Source organism: Battus philenor, unplaced genomic scaffold, assembly GCF_028537555.1.
Source record: "Battus philenor isolate CCGP_79_NKW_IND1 unplaced genomic scaffold, ilBatPhil1.0.hap1 SCAF_13, whole genome shotgun sequence".
Taxonomy (NCBI): domain Eukaryota; kingdom Metazoa; phylum Arthropoda; class Insecta; order Lepidoptera; family Papilionidae; genus Battus; species Battus philenor.
The window spans coordinates 118,948-143,937 of NW_027181675.1; the positions used below are offsets into that span (position 1 = coordinate 118,948).

Here is a 24,990-nt window from a genome sequence, read left to right on the forward strand (position 1 = left end):
TAGTCTGCGATCAAAGTTTACGAATATAAAGAGATTCAAGTTTTTGAACTCCGCCGACGTCGGCCGGGAGCGGAGAACACTACTTAAATTCATCGCTTATGCAATTTATGTATTTAGATTAAATGTACTTTTGCAGTTGATTTTGGACCGAAGAAACTTGGGCGATATGATGGTTAGTTGGTGATGTGGATTGAACACTATCAATTGTTTCCAGATTAGATTGTCAAATCTGCAGTCTCAGAGAAGCTCGGGTTAGATGTTAGACATACTTAAAAATGGGCCTCTGCCACATGCGCAGTACATTCCTGTATCTAGCTCGATCTAGAACTGATTTACTTGTAGGTTTTTTAAACCAAAAATTTAACTCCTTTTCGATGTTGTACTACAAAAGAGGCTGTTGTCATTTCGCTAGTGTTGGCGACCTGAGATACAAAAATAATTAAGAAAAGGACCAATATTTAGCCATTTCCACACATGCAGTGGTAGTCGTGCAATGAAATGCACCGCCCGCCAGCCCGCTGATTAATGTGTATGCGGCAAACAATGCGAATCACACAACCGCCATCACCAAATTACTCAACACGTGTCACCCCTCCACGGGGCATCTTCAGGAGTTATGTTACACCGATTAGTGCCAAACACAGAGTCTCTCTCAGTCGTCGCAGAGATTGCGGACTAGCGGGCGGTGCACTTTATTGCACGACTACCACTGCATGTGCGGAAGTGGCTAAATATTGGTCCTTTTCTTACTTAGGATGGACTTCCGCAAGGTAACGCCTGATTCCATTAAATACAAACATAATTTCCCTAAATTTTCTCATTTTATAAAAGTATCCCACGGAGCGGTGAAGGAAAAATAAAACTTTTTAATTTTATTATTAACATTTACTTTAACTTAAAACTACTAATCTATTTACAACGCATCATAAATAAGTTAAAAGCTAGTTAAATAAATTATTACACTTAAATATATAAATATATAACTAGATCGTTGAGCCCACTCTGCGGTGGCGTAACAATTGCAAAGGATTAGCGGAAGACTTTGGACGATGTAACGGAACTAATGTTTGTAACAATTCGTTCATTAAAATTTATTACAAATATTTATCTAATCTAGACACTGGTTGATATTTGTACGTGTTAGAACTTTGTGTATCCAGATACATATTTTCAAAATGAACTTAAGAAAACTAGATACTTTTTGGTCTTGTTGGGAATGTTAGGCGAATTTGTTAATTGTTTATCATCCTTTGGGCAGTGTAACTGGCACATGTTGACTACGATGACGTCATAGGTACCGCGTCATCAACTCGGTCGGTATCACGTGTATAGTTCTCTCGCGTTAACATAGGATACGTATACATACGATTTCATTCATTATTAGAATGCCAAGTTACGGTGCGTTTTGATGCCCGCGGACGATGATGTGTTACCGTATATGTTTTAGCGCTATAAAACTATAGATCGCTTGTATACGCTATCGTCTAGGTTAAATAAAGTGTGACAAATATTATTTTGTAATCTCTCGGCACTCGTGATCACAGTTAGCGTTCGAACTTGACTAGCGGTCGATGTGAGCAAGCTTTCATCAAAACTTCTCGACGCACGTTTTGTTCTTATCGCTGCTGTCGACTTCTTCGTTTCCTTTCACACCTTCCTCTATAAAACAACCGTAAGGAAAACAAAAATTAATTGAAAATAAGTGAATAAAATTATAAAACTAGCGCCTGCCAAAATTATTGCAGCAATGTTTTCGTAACTTCATATAATTTGACATAACAGCGATTTTTTAATTTCAGGCGTTGTTACAATAAAAAATAAGTGCTTGCTAATATTGTAGAAGATATTTAAATGTCACCGATTAAAGTACAGAATCAAAAGAGGTTGCTAATTTTATAGTAAATCAAATAAATCTGTTGTGTGGTCACTGAAAATTGATCTATTAAGATGTTTTTTTTTTTCAAAGTATTTAGAATATAATATACTTGAGTCGAGAACATCTTATAAACTTAAATGAACGTTTTAGCATGCTATTAAAATTATTTGCATTCAAATAATTGTTTTAGTTGCTTAATGTAATGCACTCACAATTTCAGTGGGCAAGACTAGGAAGTTTACGTCGCCCGGTTATATTTTGTGTACATTCGGAACATTTTTCCGAAACCAAAAGAGACCAAATAAGTTTAGTAAGCTGCAGCCAAGAACTCACCTAGATTGTTAGCTGGCTTGGGTTCATTCCAGTCCTGGACCTTGCCCGACATGAACAGGATGAAGAAGAGGTTGCTGAGGAAGTAGAACGCTATGGAGATGAAAAACACGTGGCGCCACTCCGTCGCGCTCGCCTGCGAGGTAATGCCGTTGGTTAATAGAAGAAAGTGCAACTTTCAGGAGGATCATCGCTGTGCCGTTGAAACACAGACTGGCGTCTCATTTGATCGCAATAAACTCCAAAATGATAGGTAAGAATGGAAATTCCTTGTGTTTCATATTAGTTTATGTATGTTATTTGTCATTTCAAAATTATATTCATTTATAGTCATCACCTGTGGACGTCATAAGAATGCCAAAAAGCCATTTTTTTAGAAAATAAAATTCGAGTTCAATTTAATCCCTCCCTGTAATGACGTCTTTTAACTCAAAATAATGTATGTCTATTGGTTTCAAACGCGTCATGATATAAGAAGACTGTAAAACTTAACCGTTTTTTAATCGCGCCCATGCACGTGAACCAGCACTGCAACTGTATAATTAAGTAATGTGTAATCTAGAAGAGAGATTCGAAAGCTCTGCTTGTGACAGCTGGCATTGCGAAGAGTCTGCCCGTCCAACTCCTAGAGTACAAGAACCATCATGTCATCGTCTACGTCGGGAAACGTTTAACGCCTTAAACTGACCTCGTCTTTAACGACCAGCGACACGCTCAGGGGCGCCATGATGGAGAAGATGTTTCCGCAGCCATTGGTGATGCCCATCAGCGTGCTGGCGAAGTTAGGCGACAGGTCGATGTGGGAGATCTGAAATGAATAGAGAATGTTACTCGTACTTTAAAGATCTGTAAGACGGTAAAGGAGTTGTTAATGAAGCACGTATGACGTGCGAGACTGATAAAAGAAATCAGCGTGGCAGGAAGAGGACCGCTAGTCTGCTTGTGTAAAAGTTTGGGAGTAATTTCTTAGAAAAATGAGTAATCCTTGTGTAATTAGGAATTTATGTTCATAATTATGCCAAACCAGTTGGTTATTGATTGAGCTGAACAACTTCGCCACGCAAACGTGAGCACAAAAATAGACATCTTTCTTCTCCTGCTATAATGATGTTGATTGCATTACTTTAGAAACTTAATTAAAGAGTAGTGAGGGGAGCAACTTCTATGGGTAATATCTAGGGGAGATGTAATATCCAGCGGTGGAGGTACTGTGGCTGAAATGATGGACGATAAGGAGTTATGTCGTAAGTCTTTAGTACAGAGTCGACGTACCAGGAAGCCGACGTAGTGAGCGCCGTTGAGGCCCACGGTGAGCGTGAGCATGGCCACCGCCAGCGTGAGGTGTCCGGCCGGGATGTATGTCAGGCCAAGCAGCGCGGCCGCCGGGCCCCAGAACGCTAACAGACAACAAACATAAATAATTAATACCTCTCCGTGAAAGCGTGGCGTCATTTATAACAATACACGCCAGCTCGAGCGGCTTGCTTGTAAAGAACAAGTGTCAAAATGTTGCGATTTCCTCCTCAGAGATTTACAGTGCTATTCGAATGCGCAATAGAATCAAATTTTGATTCTATTGCGCATTCAATTCTTTTAAATATTTTCCATTTTTTGTAAATTACTGGTAATGTTAATGTAACGGAGTTGTACCGATCGTGTTGAAGATCTTGCGCGCGGCGGGCAGGCTCACGATGTTGCGGTTCACCAGGAAGTCGGCCGTCCAGCTGAACACGAAGCTCAGCACGTACATGCCCGCGTACGGCAGCGCCGACAGCAGCCCGTTCTGTGTGAACATAATGTAATAGACAAATTTATTTACACTGTTGTAACTATATATAGGTTTCTTTGAACTTTTTTACGCTTTTACATTAAACTCCCTTGTAATACGACTGAATAATCATAAATACTAGACAGGATTAAAGTAAAAATCGTTATTTATTTGATAATGAATTTCTCTAACTACTGGTTTAGAGACATTTATGAAAGCGGTCACAAAAAGAATCAAACAAAATTATTTTTGAGTTCTTCACAGATCAGAGTGAGTTGACAACCTTTGCTTTATCTAATGGGGAACCATGTGACTAGGAATAGCACTATTTAATTTTAGTTTCTATCGAGTTGTGCTCCTCTGCCGTTCTTCTATTGAGGCACAAATGTGTTCCAAAATAGAAAATATTGTAAACAAATGAATACGGTGTCATTGATACATAGTCGGACAAGTGAGTTGAAAGGAAGAAGTGATATCATTCCAGAGCTTAACTGCTGTTATCAGAGTTGACGCAGTGTTCCAGTTCTAGATTTGCTTGTGATAAAGCATAGTGTAATAATATTGCTATATAAAAAAGCCGCCAGATGTGAAAGTTCCCGCGGACGTCGTCACAACGCTCAACCTTTTGTTTGTCTCGCCCACTCGTCTCGCTCACTCGCACGGCGTGCACGATACGCGCTCTTGCTTGCTTTTGGCAGGTAGCCAAGACGCGCAGCACGTGCGCCCGCGGCCGTTGGAGTTCTGGGAGTCGGATTTGAGCCATGGTTCGATGCGCAACCGCGCGTAGGCGAATTATTCATTTTCCGCGCACAAATTGTTTTAATAATTAAATAAACGTGTTTCCACATCACACTGGCGCCCAACCCGTGGCCTACACGCTAATTATCGACGAAATCGCGTATTCAACCGTTCGCCATCTTAGCGTCGTAGAAGAATCCCATCGAAAATTTAACAATTGTGCGTTATCGGAGTGAATTTCGTCAGTGGTTTGCATCTGTTGTTTGCGATGCCGCGTCGCAAGGCTCCAGGCGTCCGTAACAACGTCGAGGATGAGGACTCGGACAGGTTCATGACCGAGGGGCAGCTATCGTCGTTCATGGCGGCGTTCGCCAAGGCTCAAGCGGAGTCAAACCGCCAGCTAATCGAGAGTCTTTTGCTGCGATCGCCGGCCTTCACCACAGGAGCGCCCTCGCCATCACCATCGCCATCGTCGTCTTCGGCTCATCCGTCTCCGTCGGGAAACTTCGCCGGTTGCACGGCTCGTTTCAAATTAACACGAGAAAGTGTACAAAGCGATCAGCGAGCAGGGAGTGCGGGCTCGCGCGCACGTGCGACGTGCAACGCCGCCGCCGCCGCCGCCGTCGTCGCTGTACCTGCTATGGTAAGCGCAACGAATGCGCCGAATCGAGGTAAACGGTTTTGTGTTTATTGCAAGAAGAGTGGACATAATCGCGATGAGTGCTCAAGGCTTAGATCTAAAAGTGATCCGCATACAGTTTCGTGTTACGGTTGTGGTATGAAAAGTGTTATTCGTGCTAATTGTGTTAACTGTAATACAAAAAATACGGACACTAAGGATTCGTTCTTTGCATGCGATTTTATGTCAACAAATAGGCATTTATATTCCAAAACCGAGGCATCGCAATGTCAAGCCCATGTTTCTTTTGATTGTAATACTGTTTTTTTAAATTCTGTTTGTAATGTATATGATGTACCTGATGCGCGGTCAGTGGATAACTCGCGTACCGAGCACTTGCGTCCGGATGTTTGTACCAAAGGCCGTCCAATTTTGGACATAGAGATTTTTGGCTATCGCGGTACCGGTCTATTAGACACGGCGGCTAAACGTAGCGTTGCCGGATCCACGCTGTACTCCTTGTTGCTTAAGTTAGGGCAGCCGATGCGTAGTAGCGTCATGACTGTAAAACTTGCCGACGGTGTAGTGCGTGACGTGACAGTCAGACTGGTGGACGTTGTGGTGATGCTCGCGGGCGCATCAATACCTATCACATTTATTATTTTTCCAGATGCAGTTAACAATGAAACATTGCTAGGCATTGATTTTATACGTAAAGCTGGTTTGGTTATTGATATTTTTAATGAAACGTGGTTCACAGCTGATCAACCTCAGGTCATTCACCCCTTGCGTTGTGAGAAATCACGTAACTTCATCGGGTGCGCCTCTGCCGACATGTTGCGTTCGGACGAGGGTATGATGCTGTCACCACCTGAAAGAGCAAGCCTCGCGCAGACATTGCAGGAATACGAGGACATTTTCCGAGAAGGGGGAGGACCGACGTCGTTTGCTGAACACCGCATTGACACCGGCACCCACCTGCCGATCGCCGTCCCGCCGTACCGCCTGACGCCTGCGAAAAAAGAAGTTATGGAGGCTGAAATTAATAAAATGCTGACGGAGGGTGTCATCGAAGAGTGTGAGTCTCCGTGGGCAGCACCAGCGCTGTTGGTACCTAAAAAGGATGGGTCCTACAGATTTTGTGTGGATTATCGCAAATTGAATTCCATCACGAAGGTCGACTCCTATCCGCTTCCGGTGATCGACGATCTACTGCAGTATACTGGCAAAAGCTGTTTCATGAGCACCATCGACCTCAAGGCAGGTTACTGGCAGGTTGCTGTCAAGGAAGAGGATCGCGACAAGACCGCCTTCGTGTCACCATTTGGCGTTTTCAGATTCAAGCGTATGCCTTTTGGCTTGCGCAACGCTCCAGCGACGTTCCAGCGCCTGATTGACAGGTTTCGTTCAGGGTCTGCTTTAAAAGGCGTGACTATTTTAGGTTACATAGACGACCTCATCGTGATCTCTGAAAACTTTGCTCAGCATCTACATGATCTTCGAGCTGTTTTCGATCGCCTTCGTGTCTTCAGCCTGTGCGCCAATCGAGCTGAATGCGTGTTTGCTAGAGAAAGTGTTAAGTATCTAGGTCACGTGATTTCGTCTCAAGGGCTATCGCCGGACCCTGACAAAATCAGCGCCATCGTCGATATGAACGAGCCAACGAATGTGAAGCACTTGAAATCCTTCTTACAGACGTGCTCGTGGTTCCGTAAGTTCGTGCCGAACTTCGTAAAGGTTGCGCAACCGTTGACTATGCTGACGAAGAAAGATCAGTCTTGGTTGTGGGGCGAAGCTCAAGTCGCTGCGTTCTTGGAACTTAAGAAATCACTTACCTCTCCTCCAATCCTTATCCAGCCAGATTATAGTCTCCTTTTGTGTCCTTTTGTGTCTTCCTTTTGTGCTTAGGACTGACTCGAGCAGCTATGCTTTAGGTGCAGCTCTCTTGCAGGGGGAGTCGCCGCGCGAGGAGCGTCCGATCACGTACGCCAGCCGCCTTCTGACTTCGGCGGAACGAAACTACTCAACCACCGAGCGTGAAGCTCTTGCAGTTGTGTGGGCAGTCGAGAAGTTTCGCGGCTACATCGATGGTCATCCCGTGCGCGTCGCCAGCGACCACCAGCCCCTGAAGTGGTTACTAACCTTGAAGTCTCCTGCAGGTAGATTGGTCCGTTGGGCTATGAAGTTGCAGTCTTTCGATCTCCAAGTGGACTACACCCCAGGAAAGGCAAACGTCATCGCAGATTCTCTCAGTCGACCGCCATGCGTTGAGGAGGCTCGAGATGCTTGTGGCGTCTGTACGGTGGTGGTTGAAACGCCACGATGGGAGGCAACCGCTCTTCGTAAAGATCAGCTCGCAGATCCTGAAATCGCGAAGATTATCCTGGGCCTGGAGGGAAAGGAAGAAGTGGAGATTCGTAGGTGGACAGATAGAGGTTATCATATGTCAAAGGGGATACTTTACCGATATACGGAAGCAGAAACGGAAGAACCGCAGCTTGTTGTACCAGTCAACCGTCGGAAGCAAGTTATGGTTGAATGTCACGACGCTGCAACAGCTCGTCACGGTGGTGTTGATAGGACTTTGCATCGTATTTCCCAGCGGTTCTATTTTCCTGGAATGCGTCGTTTTGTAGCGGAGTATCTCAAGTCTTGTACTGAATGTCAGCGTTACAAGCCTTCAAGTGAGAAGCCTTCAGGCTTGTTGCAGACTCCAGTACCTGCACAGCGCTTCGAAGTTGTAGCAGTAGATTTGTTCGGTCCACTTCCTAAGGGTCCCAAGGGAGAACGTTGGGTCCTTATTGTCGAAGACACCGCCAGTAAGTGGGTAGAGCTGTTTGCGCTTACTGAAGCTACTGCTGAAGCTTGTGCTAAAATCTTGATAGAGGAGGTTTTCCTTCGTTTTGGTGTTCCTAGGCGATTAATTTCCGACAATGGTGTCCAATTCGTCGCCGATGTTATGCAGAAAGCCATGTTTGTTTTGGGTGTTAAGCAGAATCTGGTGCCCCTGTATCATCCAGAAGCGAATCCTGTGGAGAGGAAGAACAGGGACCTTAAGGTGCAAATGGCTATCCTCGTGGAAAATCACCATCAAAAATGGCCTGACAATCTGCCATTTATTCGTTTTGCTTTAAACACATCGTTGACTAAAGCAACCCAACAGACTCCTGCATACCTGACTTTTGCTCGCGAACTTCGCTCACCAATTGCAGCTCAGACGGACTTGCGTGCAGTTGTCGAAGCGGAAAACTACGTGCCGCAAATCACACCTTATCTGCTAAGACTCGCAGATACTCTTCAGTCCAGCAAAGAAAGTATTGAACACCAACAAGACCTCCGCAAAGCTGTTAAAGATAAAATTCGTAAAAGTGACAGTCTCGACGTCGGCGACCTCGTATTGATGAAAACGCACGTTCTCAGCAACTCTACAAAAGGTGTCAGCGCTAAGTTCGTACCTAAACGAGACGGGCCTTACGTCGTTCAGAAGAAAGTTAGCCCAACTACGTACCTGTTAGCGTTTCCTGATAAGTCCGACATTACCATTGGGAAGTATCATGTCTCTGACTTAAGACGCTATCATTCGCGAGAGGGTGAATGCACTGAGATTCCTGAGCCTGTGGCTCCAAAACGTCCTCGCGGCCGACCGCGAAAGCTTGTGTCGGTTTGACCAGTTGTGAGGTCACTGGTCCTGGTCAAAAGGGGGAGTATGTAATAATATTGCTATATAAAAAAGCCGCCAGATGTGAAAGTTCCCGCGGACGTCGTCACAACGCTCAACCTTTTGTTTGTCTCGCCCACTCGTCTCGCTCACTCGCACGGCGTGCACGATACGCGCTCTTGCTTGCTCTTGGCAGGTAGCCAAGACGCGCAGCACGTGCGCCCGCGGCCGTTGGAGTTCTGGGAGTCGGATTTGAGCCATGGTTCGATGCGCAACCGCGCGTAGGCGAATTATTCATTTTCCGCGCACAAATTGTTTTAATAATTAAATAAACGTGTTTCCACATCACAATAGTCTATATTGATCTAACTTATTGATGCTGTAACTGATGATAATATAACTTATTCTTAAATTCTCACATTACTGTCACAGGTGTCCAACTTAGATCAGCTTGGCTGGACTTACTCATCTTAAGACGCGCGGACCCCACTGAGCGCTTACGACATATACCAGGTACACTTGTGACGCAGGCGAGCGCATCGAGGCAAAGGTCGAGTTTGTATCTCCAAAGACAAATTGTCTGTATGGAATTAAACTGACTTCCGCTAATTGAGCGCGTGTGAAGTTCTGTCACTCATCTTTACGTAAACTGCGTAGACGTCGGTAGACGAGTGATCAATTGCGCTCGTTGTAAAACGGGAAGTGGGAAATTGTACCGATTCATTAAAGAATTCCTCCGCTAAAAAACTACAGATGAACCGACGCAAACAGCTTTTGATATTTTTAGCTTATTGTCTAAATATTACGAGCGATGATTTTACCATTAGGCTTTTACAAAAGATTTTCCTCCGGCTTTTCTATTGGCTGACTGAAATTTGAATTTAATAGTTTGTCTTGCGAAACTTCACCAAACTTGTGCAAGAGACAGCAAAACTGTCAAAGTCCGGGCCGCGCCGCGTCATTCGAAAGCGATTTATAATTGTTACGTAACACTTACGCTCTTAATGTTCACCCCGAGCACTTTGCTCATGTAGGACGGTATCTCAGTGAGCAGCGTCCAGAAGCCCAAGCTTTGGCCGCTGTGAGCGAGGAGGATCGCCCAGAACGGCAGGGAGGTCCAAATGCTCTTCCAGGGAGTCGCCATTTTCTGAAAAAAAAAGTAAGTTGTATCACACCCTCCGCCTGTGGGTTCTATTGATTTTCTAACAAAAAAATGATGTGAAATTGTAACGGGCGAGCACGCGCCGCGCCGCCGCGCTTGCAAAGCGAATGACAAATAGAGTTACAAGCAAATCGGTCGGGGATTTCTCGCCACAACAGGCTTCCACGAAATCACTTTGGCAGGTGTATTTTAGTTGAGGTTTTCACTCCAGCTTTACTGTTGATATGAAGTGTTTCTTTGATAACGACACAGGTTTTTGTCGCGGCGGATTTCCATTTTGAGAATCGAAATAAAATATACATAAACATTGTTGTATGTGTTAATATATTATCTGTTTTTGTTGTGAGGGTAAGTCTGTGTAGAGTTTATAAATTGGCAAGTATTAAAAGAAGCCATGTATGAATTGTGGTCTATTTTCAAGTTTTCAACAAAACTCCGAAAGTAAAGTAAAAAATTGAGTTGTCTCCGCTCCAAAGGTATCGAAGTCGCATCAGCGCTGGTCCAGAAGCGAGCTGAGTGAGCGCTCACGTTCATCAAACACTTTTGTCTTTATTTGCTCCGTCAGTACCTTCTGTTCGCTGATGTCTGCAGAGCCGAGGCTTGTCTCGATGTATTTCTTCTCCTCCTTAGAAATCCACCGGCAGCTGCTGGGTGTGGACGCGCCGAAGATCATCCACACGGCTCCGAGCAGCAGACAGGCGACCCCGGCCGTATAGAAGACAGACGGCCAGCCCCACGGCCCAGCTGACAGTATGCCTGCCGTCATCATCTCGATGATCGTGCCAAGTTGAGCACCTGCGGAAGGATTTTTTATGATTAGTAAAAAATGGCTCGAAGGCAAACATGCGATGTTGTCTCTGCGGCTGCAACATCGCGACTAGAAAGTCCGACAGTCGGTGACTCCAGCGGCATTACCTTTACCCCATCATCGTTTATTAGTTTTTGTAATAAATATCTCTAAAAAACTGCTACTTTATTAATCTGAGATTCTGCCAGACTCAAAAACTTAATGACTAATCTCCATAGATTCCACATCACGTGCGTTGCGTTTTTTCGAAATGAGACATGAATCACAATGTTGCCAACTTAAAATAAATAGTCACTAATTTTTTCAGTAAACTTGTCTATGAAATACAATTGGGGATCTTGCAAGCCTAGCAATATCCAATTACATGGAATTGTTCGACTTACCGGCGTAAACGAAGGTCCCCATCCTGCTTCTCTCGGTGGGCGGCGCCCATTGTCCCAGTAAGCCATGGAGGCTCGGGTACAGCAGGCCCTGCGACAGGCCCATGAGGATCCGGCATGCGCACACGGCCATCCAGTCGCCCTGGGGTACATAATATCAGACACTGAGAAACAGAATGCCAGAGTCTGTTCTTAACGAGACAGATTCCAACGAAGCAATCTATTTGAAAAAAATTTAAACAAAAGTTGGTAATAAAATCTCAGTTCAATGTTAAAAAAATTATGTAATATGCTCGGTTGTAAATTACTTTAATACAAGGTCAATAAATATGATTGATGTCAAGCGACCATAAAAAAAAATGACAGAATTTGTTTTTGTGTTTTATTACAATAAAACACCTTTAAATGATCTGAAAAAAATACATAATGTGGTAAAATGCATAATGCCGTTACCTACTGTTTGGGCTCAATATGATTCTAGTTTCCATCAACAAAAGTTTTCAGTACAAATGGTGTAAAGTAGAAAGTAAATGATATTTTACTATTCTTTCTTAAATACGAGTATATTATGTGCTACTGTATTATCTGTGAATCAAATTTTAAGTGTCGATTTTAGCGCATCTCTTACTGCGTTAGTTACTAGTTTTACGACTTACTATAACGTTTTTGTATTGTGTTTGCGTTGTTGAAGTGTTTTTAAAAAAATAACATATGAATAAAATTATGTCTATGTGTTAAATCTGAAACGTTTGTATCCATATATTAGAAAGTCGTAGATAATGCGGTGAATTCAGAAACATCATGAAAATACGTTGAAGCTCCGAAAAACAAGGTAAGTCGACGCCGAGGGGATTACGGCAAGATCAAGCCACGCGCGCCTACACCTCCACGTGCCGGAAGTTCAAAGTTAGATAACACGGAGCGGGAGCACTCGAACAAAAGTTCGATCGGCATCGAAATGACGGCCGCCGAGAAACTCATCTGTGTATCCGTACGCATAGCGAGCGGCATCTGTTCATCTGCACAAGTCGCGCTTAAAAAATCCACAAGACGCCTAACTTTACATCAGGGGTGTCACTGCAAAATTTAACTTGAACTTGAATTACTAAAACTTGATTAATAAAATATTTACTTACATTAGTAGCGGCTATGGGCGTGATCAAATTGATAACGCCGGTGATAACCATCGCAAGAAAAATGAACACCTTGCCGCCGAAGCGGCCGGTCAGCAGGCCCGCCGGGATCTGCAGCATGATGTAGCCCCAGAAGAAGGAGGACAGGATCGTGTCCTGGATGCTTCTCTCCCAATTGAATACCTGGAAACCGTTACTTCATTAAATATACTTTTTTTTGATTCAAAATATAGTATTACTAATTGTTGAACACGTATTAGTTTTCAATAATAAATAAGTAGCTTTGTTCTTATCTTTGTGAATGCCATTCTCCACTAATAAGATCAAAAAGTAATTGTTTAATTCATAGTATAAATAATCCTGAAACGTTTTTGGATAAAAATGAAATAAAAAAATATATTGACAATCCTCGACTCGAGCTCAGGTCAACCAATACAAATTGTTTTCAAATTTTCTTCCGTATTGGACAGGCTCTTATGAAAAACAATTTTCTGAAATATTTCGAAGAAAATAGTTCCAACTACTATTCCCCATTATAATATACTAAGATTAAATTGAAACAGCTGCAGCTCAAATAAAAGAGACTTGTTAGGATTGTTATCAAATACTTTTATGGTCACCACGTCAGCCGGTAGACGCCCACCGCGAGGTATAAGCCTCCCCAAAGTTTGCCACAAAGCAGGTCGTGCGCCGCCCGCATCTTGCGACTGCGCGGGGTCTTTAGTACGTCGTCGGTCTACCTGGTGAGGGGTTTACTCATTCAATTGCCTTTCGGTCCCGAAGACAGATGGTCGCGCGAGCGGTGTGCTCCTCAGGCTAACAATTCTTCGTCGGTAAGTTTTAGTCACATTGTCACGTCAAAAATATTACTGTAAGTAATCATTGTCTACTATCAGGACATGAAATGAAACACGTTTTATTAATTAAGTATTTCTAGTTAAGTGCGAGATTGGGAGTACGTAAGTCAGTCAGGACAGCTGGTGTATAAATAAATATCAAATTCGAAATGTTGTCGATCACGTAATACGACCACATGCCGAGGCTCGATTTTCTTTTAAGAGAATTTAGAAAGGATTTCTAAATAAAAGGAGTAGGGCGGGCGGCGGAGGTTTCGGGTGCGAGAGTTGTTAGCATAATTTTGATATCGGCACGCTCTCAAGCGTCACACCTTGCCGCCGCGACATGAAGAGGGTTGAATGCGACGCGCGTCGACAATATTACTATTGCGGGCAAATCCTCGCACACAAATTGCCAAAAGAACTCGCGCAGATTGGTTTCTCCGCAGAAATACGCGCGCCCTTAGATTTGCTTGTGGGAGAAAGTGTTATGGTCCAATATGTAGTCCCTTCGATTTTCAGTCAATTTATGATATTATAGAAGAAGGTTTCGTACGCGTGCGCGTTATTCGGTTATCGCAAAATAAAACGAAATGTAAAAGAAATATCAATGAAAGATTTTAATGATATTTGTAAACATGCTCACTGGACCCTGCTCGTGCAAGCGTGCAAATCGCTCGCGAGAAAATAAAGTTATTTTTGAACAGGACGATTGTAAACATACACTTGTTTAAACTTAAAAAGTGGTGAATATATAGATCATCTGTTAATTAATGTACGGTACGCGCTATCTAAACGTCAATGGTTTCTGAAATAATAAACAACGTAAGGATATAATAAAGTAAGAAAAAGCGTTTTGAAAGTTTGGATTATTTATACACCCCGCAGACTATGTAGGGCGAGAAGTTAATATTCTGTCGCATTCCATCAGAAAACATAAATTAGTGCATCATTTTTCAAGTAACAATCAAACAGGGTGAACGTAAATAGATGTAAAAGCTTCAACGAGGTTTTACTGACAAGTAACCGATACATTCAAATTTACAATTATCCAAGGTACATAGCGCCAATTTTCAGTAGAAAACTCACCGATATATGTGCTTAAACTTTAAATAATAATTATGATATAACACTTACAAAAATATTAAGGCTTTTACCGATGTTTATCTATTTAAGTAGATATTTTTTATATTATAATAGCGTTCTTGATGTTAGTGCAAAGTGCTTTCGGAGCGTTGTTTCTAAATGAACCGTGACAGCCTATAATTGGATTTGTACTGTTTAAACTGTACTGTAATACTTTTTGCGTATTATTGCTTGTCCCTGAGAGAATAAATAAACAATGAAATTAGCACGACCAAAAATATATTAACAAACATTCTAAAAAAGGAACGAAACGCTAACAAAACGTATGCATTTTTGCTGCAGTAAAAATGCATTGTTCTAATTTCTTCAGGGAAATGTGGGCTAAAATCATTTCATAGCATCCTTCGTTAATTCCCAGCGAGACGCGGCATATAGCTTAATGTATGTTATGAGATTGAAGCGCGTGTTGTTGCGTGCTCTTATACGTGTTTCTTTTAGTTATAAACTGATGGATAATTGGAGAGAGAGAGAGAGAGAGAGATACTTTTGGAATGTAACCGGAGATCTTCTCTAAGGAGCCGAAGCGATGGCACGAGATCACTTCCATCCGTCACAAGCGCTCATCGTAGGTAATGTTTATTATATATGTATTAAAAATATATTTTTATGTACTTTTATCTTTCCCTATTTGAAATGACTAAATTATCACTTGTTGATAAGCAGGCTTATTAAGATGAGCAACATTTTTTTTTAATTCATTGCGTTGCAATTTATGCGTCCTGTATGCCTTTTCTTATTTAATAATCAGTTATTTTAAACATTTTCTAATAATTATCATTATATTAGCACAAGAGTCCTTGGCCGATGGCGCCGTGGGGGAATTGTCGCTACACTTGGCTCTAGTACCAATAACACGTTTTGGTTGCATCACTGTCCGTCTCTTTTGTTAGACTTTGTTGCAAACTGCAGCTAGTTGACCAAAAACACTGGCCAGTACCCGACAAACATTGTTGACAAACCTGTCTTGAAGATGAAAAATCTTTTATATCCAGAATCTCAACGAATATATTGAAACTCACTTCATAAATGTAGTGTTTATTGTAACGCTTATAAACACCACTGTTAGTTCTTTTTTAGGAGTACATAACATTCGATACTTGTTTGATACAAAAAGATACGTCTTACAGTTGGTCATGTATTCATTTATTCATTTTTAATTACTTATTTGTTGACATATTAAATACATGTTATACCAAAAATTGTATTTTTTCATAACAATTTTCTACAATGTTTTAGGAAAAGAATTATTTTTTAATAATCATTAGTAAACAAAAACGAATGAAACTGATAAAGTCATTCCCAGTTAGCTATGACATGTAATTCAACTGGTAGAGACTAAAAATTTAAGCGTCCCGAGGCACGAGGAACAAGTAAAACTCAGAAATTTAGAATTTATATATGTACACCAAACCTTCAGGCTTGCGGCTCCATTTTTGTTCAATTACAACTTTTAATGTATAAACATATAGGAACAAGAGTAATGTACAGATGAACATTTCGATTTTTAAATTTATTAATTGTGATATGCGGTACGAGTGATAAGATATAAGCTGTCATACATTTATGAGCTGATGTTATTAGAGTGGCCCGTGCTTGAGGCGCCGGTAACGACAGTGAACTTATTAATATTTATTGTTGTCTGCAGAGCGCCCGTGCAGCTGCGCACGTGTGCACGTGTACAGTATGTGCACACGTTACACTGAGATGTTCGATAATTCGACAGAAGCCGAACGAACCACAATTCGATTCCGACGCGGGAACTCGAATCGGAACAGGCAGCCCGCCCCAGCTCACAGTCATTGCTTGTAGAGTCAGAGTAAGCGCCCTAAGAGCCGGGCGGATATTGAATTCGGTAAATGAACGTAACAGCTCATGCCGAAGTTTTTGGATGAGTTTTCGACCGTCGCAGAGGATTGGAACTCTTGATACTGAGGTCATACTCATTAATATAAATCTGAACTTCTTTTGTCAACGTTATTAAACTAAATGCATATGATTTGTAAGTTTTTATTATTGAATTGAAACGTAATTTTTTACCGGACATATCTTTTTTCAGCTTCGTAGAGTAATTTTCATGGGTCTATAGGTCATATTTTCAAGAAACTGCCTCAAAGAGGAAGACGGGATATCGTGAGATACCTGTATATTAAAACCCCTTTGGCGGTCGCTTTGGTCGTAGTAAAGCACCGGACACCCTGACCAAAGGGAACGTAGCATTCATCATCATAGGTTGCTTTTCTAACACTTCCCGCATCTAACGATTCCCTGTGACACTGATTATGTAGTTGATGTCAGCGTTATTGGTCAATGATAAACAATAGTAATAGTGAGCGCTGCGCGTTTTGCGCCGACGACGTGGCAGCAGCTGGAGCGCTGTGAAGCGGCCGCGTGCGCTTGACGGAGCGTCTCCGGTAATGGGTCGCGTGCGGTGAACCATTATTGACTAAGTAACGATGTCATTTAAACTGTCGTCCGCTTATCAAATTGCAATTTCGTCGACGAGGACGCCGTCGCCGCGCCGGCTCTAACCGAAACAACGTGCGCTCGTGTCAACAGTTCCAGCTTAAAGTAACTGCAGACGCGGGGCGAGCGCCGGAATCGATGTTTCGTTGTTTTTGTTTACTGCGCAATCAATTCGTTTGAGAGCATTTGCCAAAATTATCGCAAAAAATTATTGACACATTTGTTCAATAAATATATAATATATTATTTAGAACATAAACCCAAAATTTTGGAATAAACAAAAACAAACGCGTATAAGTTTATCGTGGGCTTTCTCCCAGTCGGGGCGTATTTGAGACCCTCATACGAGTAGCTTTGAGTTAAAAAGGGGAATTGAATTCAATATTAGATTCTGTCACATTAGACTCTCATGTCCTTCTTATCGTAACGTAAACAGAGCGACCTCTGAATGATTGTCGGCGGTGTAAATAAATAAATATGAACGTCAGTTTTTACCTAATTTTCCATAATTTGTTTGTAATTTTTTATTCTAGTAAAATGTCAAAACATACGTTGTACACTACTCCGATAATCAAGTGCCTAATTAGTTTTTGGGAACAATTTGACAGCTGCCTTCATTACTTAATAAACACATAAATATTAGGTCTGACTGAAGATAGAAAGAAGCTCAATATGTCAGAAGAGTCTTGGCATTTTTCTCTTGACATGTTAATATAGGTGGACTGGACTGTACGACTGGATGCGATTAGATCCGACCTGTGACATTGCAAGGAAAAGTTCGAACATTTATCTCGTACTTCACCTTCCGAGGACTCCAAGACAAAGACATAAAGTAATAAGTAATAAATAATTAGTCGAGAAGTAGTCGGCGGTTGAAACGATCTGAGTTTAAGAAGTCTGTGCTCACTGGACTTTCTCCTTCTGGGTAATTTTAACTAAAACCGGGGACAAAGTACAAGTACAAAGTACACACGAGCAGGCCGCGCTCACCGGGTATCCGTAGTCGTTGTCAGTGGTCATGGCCACGATGGCCACGCTCATGCTGACGCGCGTCGCGTACGAGACCGTGGTGGACAGGAACAGCAGGAACACGATCAGGTGCCGCATGCCGAACGAGCTCTCTGCGGACGAAAACGACCATTAATTACGTAGAATAAAATAGAGGAAACATAAATAAACTAAAAGTCCTGGAACAAACGAAGATCACAGTCGGTTCCTCGCAGCGGGTCGTGTCTTACAGTTCAATCAGTTATTATCATGTTTGCGGTGTTAAAACATATCTTAACCAGCAAGAACTAGTAATTTGCTCTGTTATTCGTCATTAACCAAGTCCATGTAAAGGTTGTCTGGAAGAAATACCGCATTTTGCGGTGAGACCGTCGATTGCACTGTTTTTGCCTATTACATGTGACTAATTTTTATATACACATTGGTGCAAATAAATACACTCGTTTTACAATAACCTGTGGGTCATAACAGCCTGTATTTTTTTTACTAATCATTTTTAATTCTGTTGTAGCGTTCACTCTTCGTATTGCTGACCACTTCGACCACAATACTTTTTTGTAAAAACGCCCATGAATGACGCCATCAGTGATGTGGTCGCTGCCGTCGAGTTAGAGTCGTGTAACCTACAAATACTCTCTGTGTGTGTGTGAATGAAACGATGATTCGATTACTCTTGGCTATCATATTCCTCGCCAGCGTGCTCCAGCGGTAACTTACCTTCGCCCGTTAATCCCGTTTACTGTATAAAGTACATTATGTTATTGCAGTTGTATTGTAGGATGCAAAAAAAATATTTTGTATTTTCTAAATCTTCTGCTCATAAATAGCTTAATATGGATACCATATCAAAAATGTTTTGCATTGCAAGGGAGATTGGACGTTTTGTAAGCATTCTAACATATTAATAAGATATGTTCTTGTTGCGATCGCGTTGCAAACTCGCCTGATTTTTTGGTAATAAATCCTTGAGCATGTACGTATATTTTATTCTTCTTGGTTTTGCTTCAACGGACAAAGAAGGCTTCAACCACCAAAGTCTAGAGACTCATCGTCCCTTTTGGTTACTTTCTAGTATAAGCACTGCTATGTTGTCAAACACTTGTGCTATAAGGATTATATCAAGGATAAGGCGATTGCGGTTGGAGTACCCGTCTGCGCGGGGCGGCGGGCGGCGCGGGCGGCCGCGTGACAAATGCCGCAACTATTTTTTCGGCGATATTTCTCAGTTCCATTAGTGGCTCACGTTTCTTTTTAACAAATTGCCGTTGTTTATTACGGCGGTAAAAACATTGAGCGTCGTTACGAACACGTTTTTTTTTTCCGAATGTAGCATAATAGAGTCGCTAAATTATTAACTGCGATGTGATGTTTCTGCTTAAGATAGATTTTACAGAATGATATGAAAAGATTTTAAGCAGTGAATATATAAGTCATTTGGTACATATTAATATATGGTGCACCATATCCAAAAACCTATGGTTTCAGAAATAACAAAAATCATAATGATAATTTAGTAAGTAAATAATATAATAAAAAACGTTTTTGCAAATTCTTACTACTACTTTTTTAAAATTAATTATTGTTAATGGCTGTCAATAAAATCCTTGCAGATTTTATAAAATCATAAGTTAATATTTTGTTGCATTCCAATAAAAAAATTTACACCTTTCAGAGTGATCACAGAGTGATTAGAAATAGGTGTAAAAGCTCTAAAGATTATCTTTAACACATGAGCTATAAATGTATAGAGTTATCACCCTGTATAATTTTGTGTTTGTGTTTATGCGAGTAAAACTGTCAAACTATATACGCGCAGGAGACTGGCGCTCTCATATACACAACAATACAAAGCGCCGAAAAGTTCGCAGTTTTAGTGTTCGAACTCAACACGTTGCGATTGTTATTAATGTTTAGTACCTTGACGGTCTTTAAAAATATGTGTATAACTCATCGCTCCGACAGATAATGTACTGCCATTAGTTATATTTACGTCAAAATACAACAGAAAAAATTAATTAAACATATTACTGAGTGATCACTTTATCTTACTTTAAACTACACGCTTTTGTAATTTGATAATTTTTTATTGTAATGCCTTATCGTTGTTTTTTTTTTTGTTTATATTTTAACACATTTATTTGTTTTTATTTCACATCAAATGTTTTATAGTTAGAGACATGGATACTAACATTCCATGGTTCGTATAGGCAAAGGATTGTGCAGACAATATATTTGTCTCATTCTTCTTTCCATCTGACAGACGCCCGCTGCGAGACATAGGCCTTCCGCAAAGATCGCCACAGCGACCTTAATTACGTGTGCAGATCCACCTAATGGATGCGCACGCGTGGCGCGTCTGCCGGCTCGTGGTCGCCACTAGACAACTTTTCGACCTCAAAGGCATTATATTATTATATTGCATTGTTATTAACTAGCAGTTGAAACAGCTATTTATTCTTTACTTGTTATCACGTGTATTCAAGTTATATGAAGTGAAAACGTCCACTTTTGTGGAGTCAAATATACATTTTTGTAATTAAAATGTTCGTGACAAAATGTAGTCAGTAAGACTAGAGGTTATGTTTTGAACTCAAACACGCAATTGCGTCACAGGCACATCGACGTTTGCAACTGTAAGAGGATCGCAACGACAGCCGCTCTCCAAGATGTGTGTCAAGAGTGGCGCGCGTTGCGCATTGACGTTCATTTTTCTCGCTATCGCGGCGCAGGCAAACACTCGAGCAGGCTGCGGCCGCTTATCTCGAGCACTGACCGCTCTACCGCTGGAATTTCTCATTTCGACCCCGGCCGCACCGCTTGGCCTTCAACGTGCATAAAATCAAAGCAGGACGATAGGGCAAGTGCCGAGGTCGTCCAGCTTCGCGGTGTACGCACGACAAATATTCTAAATTGACTCGAATCCATTATAATCATATACTATATAAAATGATCTTGCTTGATAATAGCATAGAATATAAAAGAAGTTCGGTCGGTGCGGAGGCTCTAGGAGCGTTTTTTTAAAAACACGATGTCAGCGATTCTGACGTCAATAATTTTATTATGATGCAACCGATGGTCGTTGGGACTGACGCTAAAAAGTTCTCAAGTGGCGATCACGTCCCGGCAGACGCGGCGCGGGCGGGCGCCCGCTGGGCGGACCGACAAATGGTCAAGATCGTGGGCCGCACAGGACTGGTCGTCGGGGTGATCTTGGACAGAATAGGATAACGTTCTGACCAATTCCAACATTCTGCTGCTTCGAGCGACGGGAGTGTTTTGTTATAACACGAACAAGAACCAAAAAACATGCGCACATACTCAATAATTAGTTTCAATAATTAAGTGATATCAATATTGTGCCCAAATTAACAAAAAAATTGAGAGACTGCACTGCGGGAGCAGAGCTTCGGTCCGCGCCGCGCGTGCGGGTAGTTACTTCGACCAAATCGGCCGCCTGGACAATGCCCGCTGCGCCAAACTAGCGGCCGCGCTGCTAATGGCGTCGTAAAAACGTGACCCGACTGGGCACGGCGCATATCCGGCGCCGCTCGCCTTAACAGTTCTTACAGCTCCATCGAACTCAGGGCTCTGGGCCCGGAATGGATTATCCAGTTAACTAAGGAGGTTGGTAAACGTTAAACCAATGTTTTGGCTACTAGTGCACCTTGCCAGCCTATCATCATTAATTGAAATTTAAAGCGTTTTAAAATATCGACTGCAAACACGAGTAGCAAATGCTAATGACGCCCTTCTGTACTTCTATACTCCGTGTGTAAAAAAATGACATTTAAAACCCGGGTCAGTTTGTTGTAGGCTCTTCTCATATTAGGGCACGTTCGAAACCCCCGTGCCCTGTGTTTCAGGTTGAGGGATGCCATTACAGGGGAACTCATTTGATTTTAGTTTTTTTTTAAACTTTCGCTCGTATCCATTCTACTCTTGAAAGCAAGTTGACTATAAATGAAAAAAAAACAATAATTGAAATAATATGATATATGTGATAGGAAATCTAAAATCAAGTTCGGTCTATCAAGCTGCATCGCGCTGTAAATTCTTCTCTATACACATTGTGGTACCCGTAAGTAAGCAATAGTGAAAACAAATAAAGTACGGCGCATCTCGTGCAAACAGTTGCATAGTTCTCGCCCGCATCTACTCTTGAACGGATCATTTGCTTGCGCTGCAGTCTCTTGATGGTCATTTAACGTACTTTACCTGGCAGATATAATCCCGGAATATACATAATTAACTTAAGATCCGGGTGAAAGAAACAAAGTAGAAAGAGCGCCGTGACAATAGCGTAGCAGTAACATGAAGCGTGCCGGACTGCGGCCGACGCGCCCGAGAGCTGCGCCGAAGCAATTACGTGATTAGCTGTCGATCTACAGATAAAAGTATAATTGAGTTTCGCGAAGCGGCCGCGTGTTCGCTTCGTTATTGGAGAGGTTCTGGTTATCTTCGCCGGGACCCGCGCGGTGAAGGCCGCCGACACTTGACACAATTGATCGGAGCACTAATTGTTTTGCAATATTTTTAATACTCTATAACTTAAGCGCACTCGCTGAGTCTTTATTTGTTCTGGGAAACTCATTTTGATTATTTAATGAAATAACGTCCTGCGATACACTTGTTTTTTTTTGCGATTAAAATTAATAAGTTCGTTCTTACTTCTCGCACTGGTTATTTTTGATAATAATGCTCCATACGTTATGTGAGTTAATTATTGTTCAACAAATTTAAACTTGCGTTCTGGTTCAGAAAAAAAGTCATTGTAATGATTGTTAGCTGCTTGCAGATCAGAACGTTTTTGGAAGTCCTATAACTTTATTTCGTGTTGAGGGAAGTCAATAAAGACAAAAATGCGAGAACAAAAATATTATGAATAATGAATATAAAAATATTAATTGGTACAAAAAGTGTAACAGCGTAAATCGAAAGACGTCATCGAATTGCATCTAATGACGACGTGGGAACTCGGTACTGAGAAATTGTCGCCGCGGCATCCGTGAGACTGTTTGTATAGTGGAATGTTCCGGAACACATCACTCACCCAGATCCGCAGACCACACCACCGCCAGCACAAACAAAACCAGAACGAGACCCCATGTGATCATCTTCAGTTCCTGGTTCCTCCGCACTGCCCGAAGTACTGTCCTGCAGTATCCACATCTACACCTGTTGCGACCGTTCCGCGTCGAACGAACGCGTACATTGAAATTTCCATTTGTCTAAACAACTACAATTTTTTTATCAAAATTGGTGCGATTAACTTTAGTGATTAGTTTTGTCGCGGCTTTGTCGTCACCGATAGCGAAACCGTGCGGTATCTTGATTTACAACCGCAATAGCATTAGCGGATAAGTGCTAAAGAAAGCATTATGCTAATGATGTGGTAATTAAAATCTACGATAAGCATTACTTTGAAACTGTCTCTAAACATTGTATCGCACGGGAACGACCGCACACAGTTACTATTCATGAAGCCTGCTTATTATTACTTATACCAGGTTTATATTTCTGTGTCTCGTGTTTCTGATTCCTCTCCATTATATCTACTTCTCCAATACACTTCGCACACGCTGATTCTATGGCATTTCCATTACCCTTCCCTCTCCTGGTTCTGCTACACTCAGCTATTTACGCTACTCTAGACTTCGTTGCGAAGTGACATCTTCCTCACGCATACGTGTAGCGTCTCTCTTTTCTTGTGTCCGTTTTGAGGATTGTGATCTATCTGTGAAGATTTGGCGCAGTGTTTTACTTTGGCTACTGTGTTATAGAGCGTGTTTTGGATCTGATCCTATTACACGGAGCTACACCTACCTCGTGGTAGCCATCCATCAAATTTTCCAGTTTTGAAAAGTTTTTGTACGACATTATGTAGCCCAAGAGCTATGGTGGACTCGTCAATGTGCAATTCAATTTATGAACGCACTTTCACCAAACTGGGGTTAAAAATAAAGCATCGCTACTGAGATTTATTGCGGTGATTCCAAAGCGCAACAACTCTAAACTACTTCCGGGAACTTGAAGCTTGCATTTTCTTTTGCACTTTGCAAATCTTTTTCCTCCGCTAATAGTGAGTCGGGAGCTTGGAGCGGGGAAACATAAATAAACACACGACCCGCTCCGCGCAAACAGTACAAATATTTAAACTTTGAACTGCGATGTTGTGAACGCTTCCCCGGTCGCCTCCGACCAGGGGTCGGCAAACCGTGGCTCGAGCCACTTGTTGCTCTTTAAGTGCATTTTACGGCATTCTTGCAAAACATTAGCAACAGTCTGGAAAAATAATTTGCATAGTTGAAAAGTTAATTGAAAATTTAAATGAAAACTATGAATATATTCAAACTACTTGTACTATGTAAGCAAGTGCAACAATATCGTTAATTTTAGAAAATAATTTGAATTTTATAAAGTGACGCTTTTTTAGACCGTCACATGTAAAAGTTAGCGTTGGTACACGAGCGCTAATAGTAGAAGGTAGCGAACAATCACAAACAACTGATAGCTGCCTTCGTTCACGGGTGCCAACAGCGAACCTTTGTATTCTTCTTGTCTGATAAAATCCCCAACGTCGAACTCTTGCAGGAAAGCTATAAGTACACATATAACAGAAGAAAAGGAGCAGCACAAGTAGAATTGGATTACCCGGGCGTTATGCAGAGCTCCTGGTCGTAGACATACGAACCAAGGATATCAAAGATTGGAAAAGAAAACGTGGCCGTCCTTAGCAAATCCGACGCCACAATATATAGGAAGAAGTGAAACTTGCTGACGGAACGTGAAGCCGAGATACATCCAATGGGAAAACACTGTCGATGCCCATTATCCCCTTTCAAGGAACGCGAATTCATAAATGAAGCGATTCAAACAATTTTAAAACAGAAGTTGTATGACATGGATTTTATTTAATATAACGATGGAATAAAATCGAACGTATTGATTGTACACAATAGAGAACATTCTCTATTGTTTGTATTTTTAATAATGTGATTATACAATGATAGCATTTTTTATTGCATAATATCTATACAAAAACCTGTTTATCTTTTAGACCCGGTT

General features: G+C 41.7%; 1 protein-coding gene across 1 annotated transcript; it reads right to left on the bottom strand.

The window, feature by feature from the left end:
- Positions 1–1,370: 1,370 nt before the first annotated feature.
- Positions 1,371–23,099, bottom strand: LOC137933344 (putative inorganic phosphate cotransporter). Its single transcript, XM_068777266.1, has 11 exons — positions 22,976–23,099; positions 17,908–18,038; positions 12,476–12,655; positions 11,343–11,481; positions 10,720–10,946; positions 9,987–10,136; positions 3,857–3,989; positions 3,479–3,603; positions 2,895–3,014; positions 2,210–2,342; positions 1,371–1,659 (listed from the first exon to the last, which is right to left on the bottom strand). The coding sequence occupies exons 1-11, from the start codon at positions 23,037–23,039 to the stop codon at positions 1,589–1,591; spliced, it is 1,473 nt and encodes a 490-aa protein (XP_068633367.1). The 5' UTR covers positions 23,040–23,099; the 3' UTR covers positions 1,371–1,588.
- Between the last annotated feature and the right edge of the window lie 1,891 nt (positions 23,100–24,990).

Coding starts and splice junctions, on each gene's coding strand:
- LOC137933344 (XM_068777266.1), bottom strand. CDS start 23,039: ATGATCACATGGGGTCTCGTTCTGGTTTTGTTTGTGCTGGCGGTGGTG. Junction 11,482..12,475: donor CGCCCATAGCCGCTACTAAT/GTAAGTAAATAT, acceptor TATGTACCCCAG/GGCGACTGGATGGCCGTGTG. Junction 1,660..2,209: donor CAAGCCAGCTAACAATCTAG/GTGAGTTCTTGG, acceptor GTTGTTTTATAG/AGGAAGGTGTGAAAGGAAAC.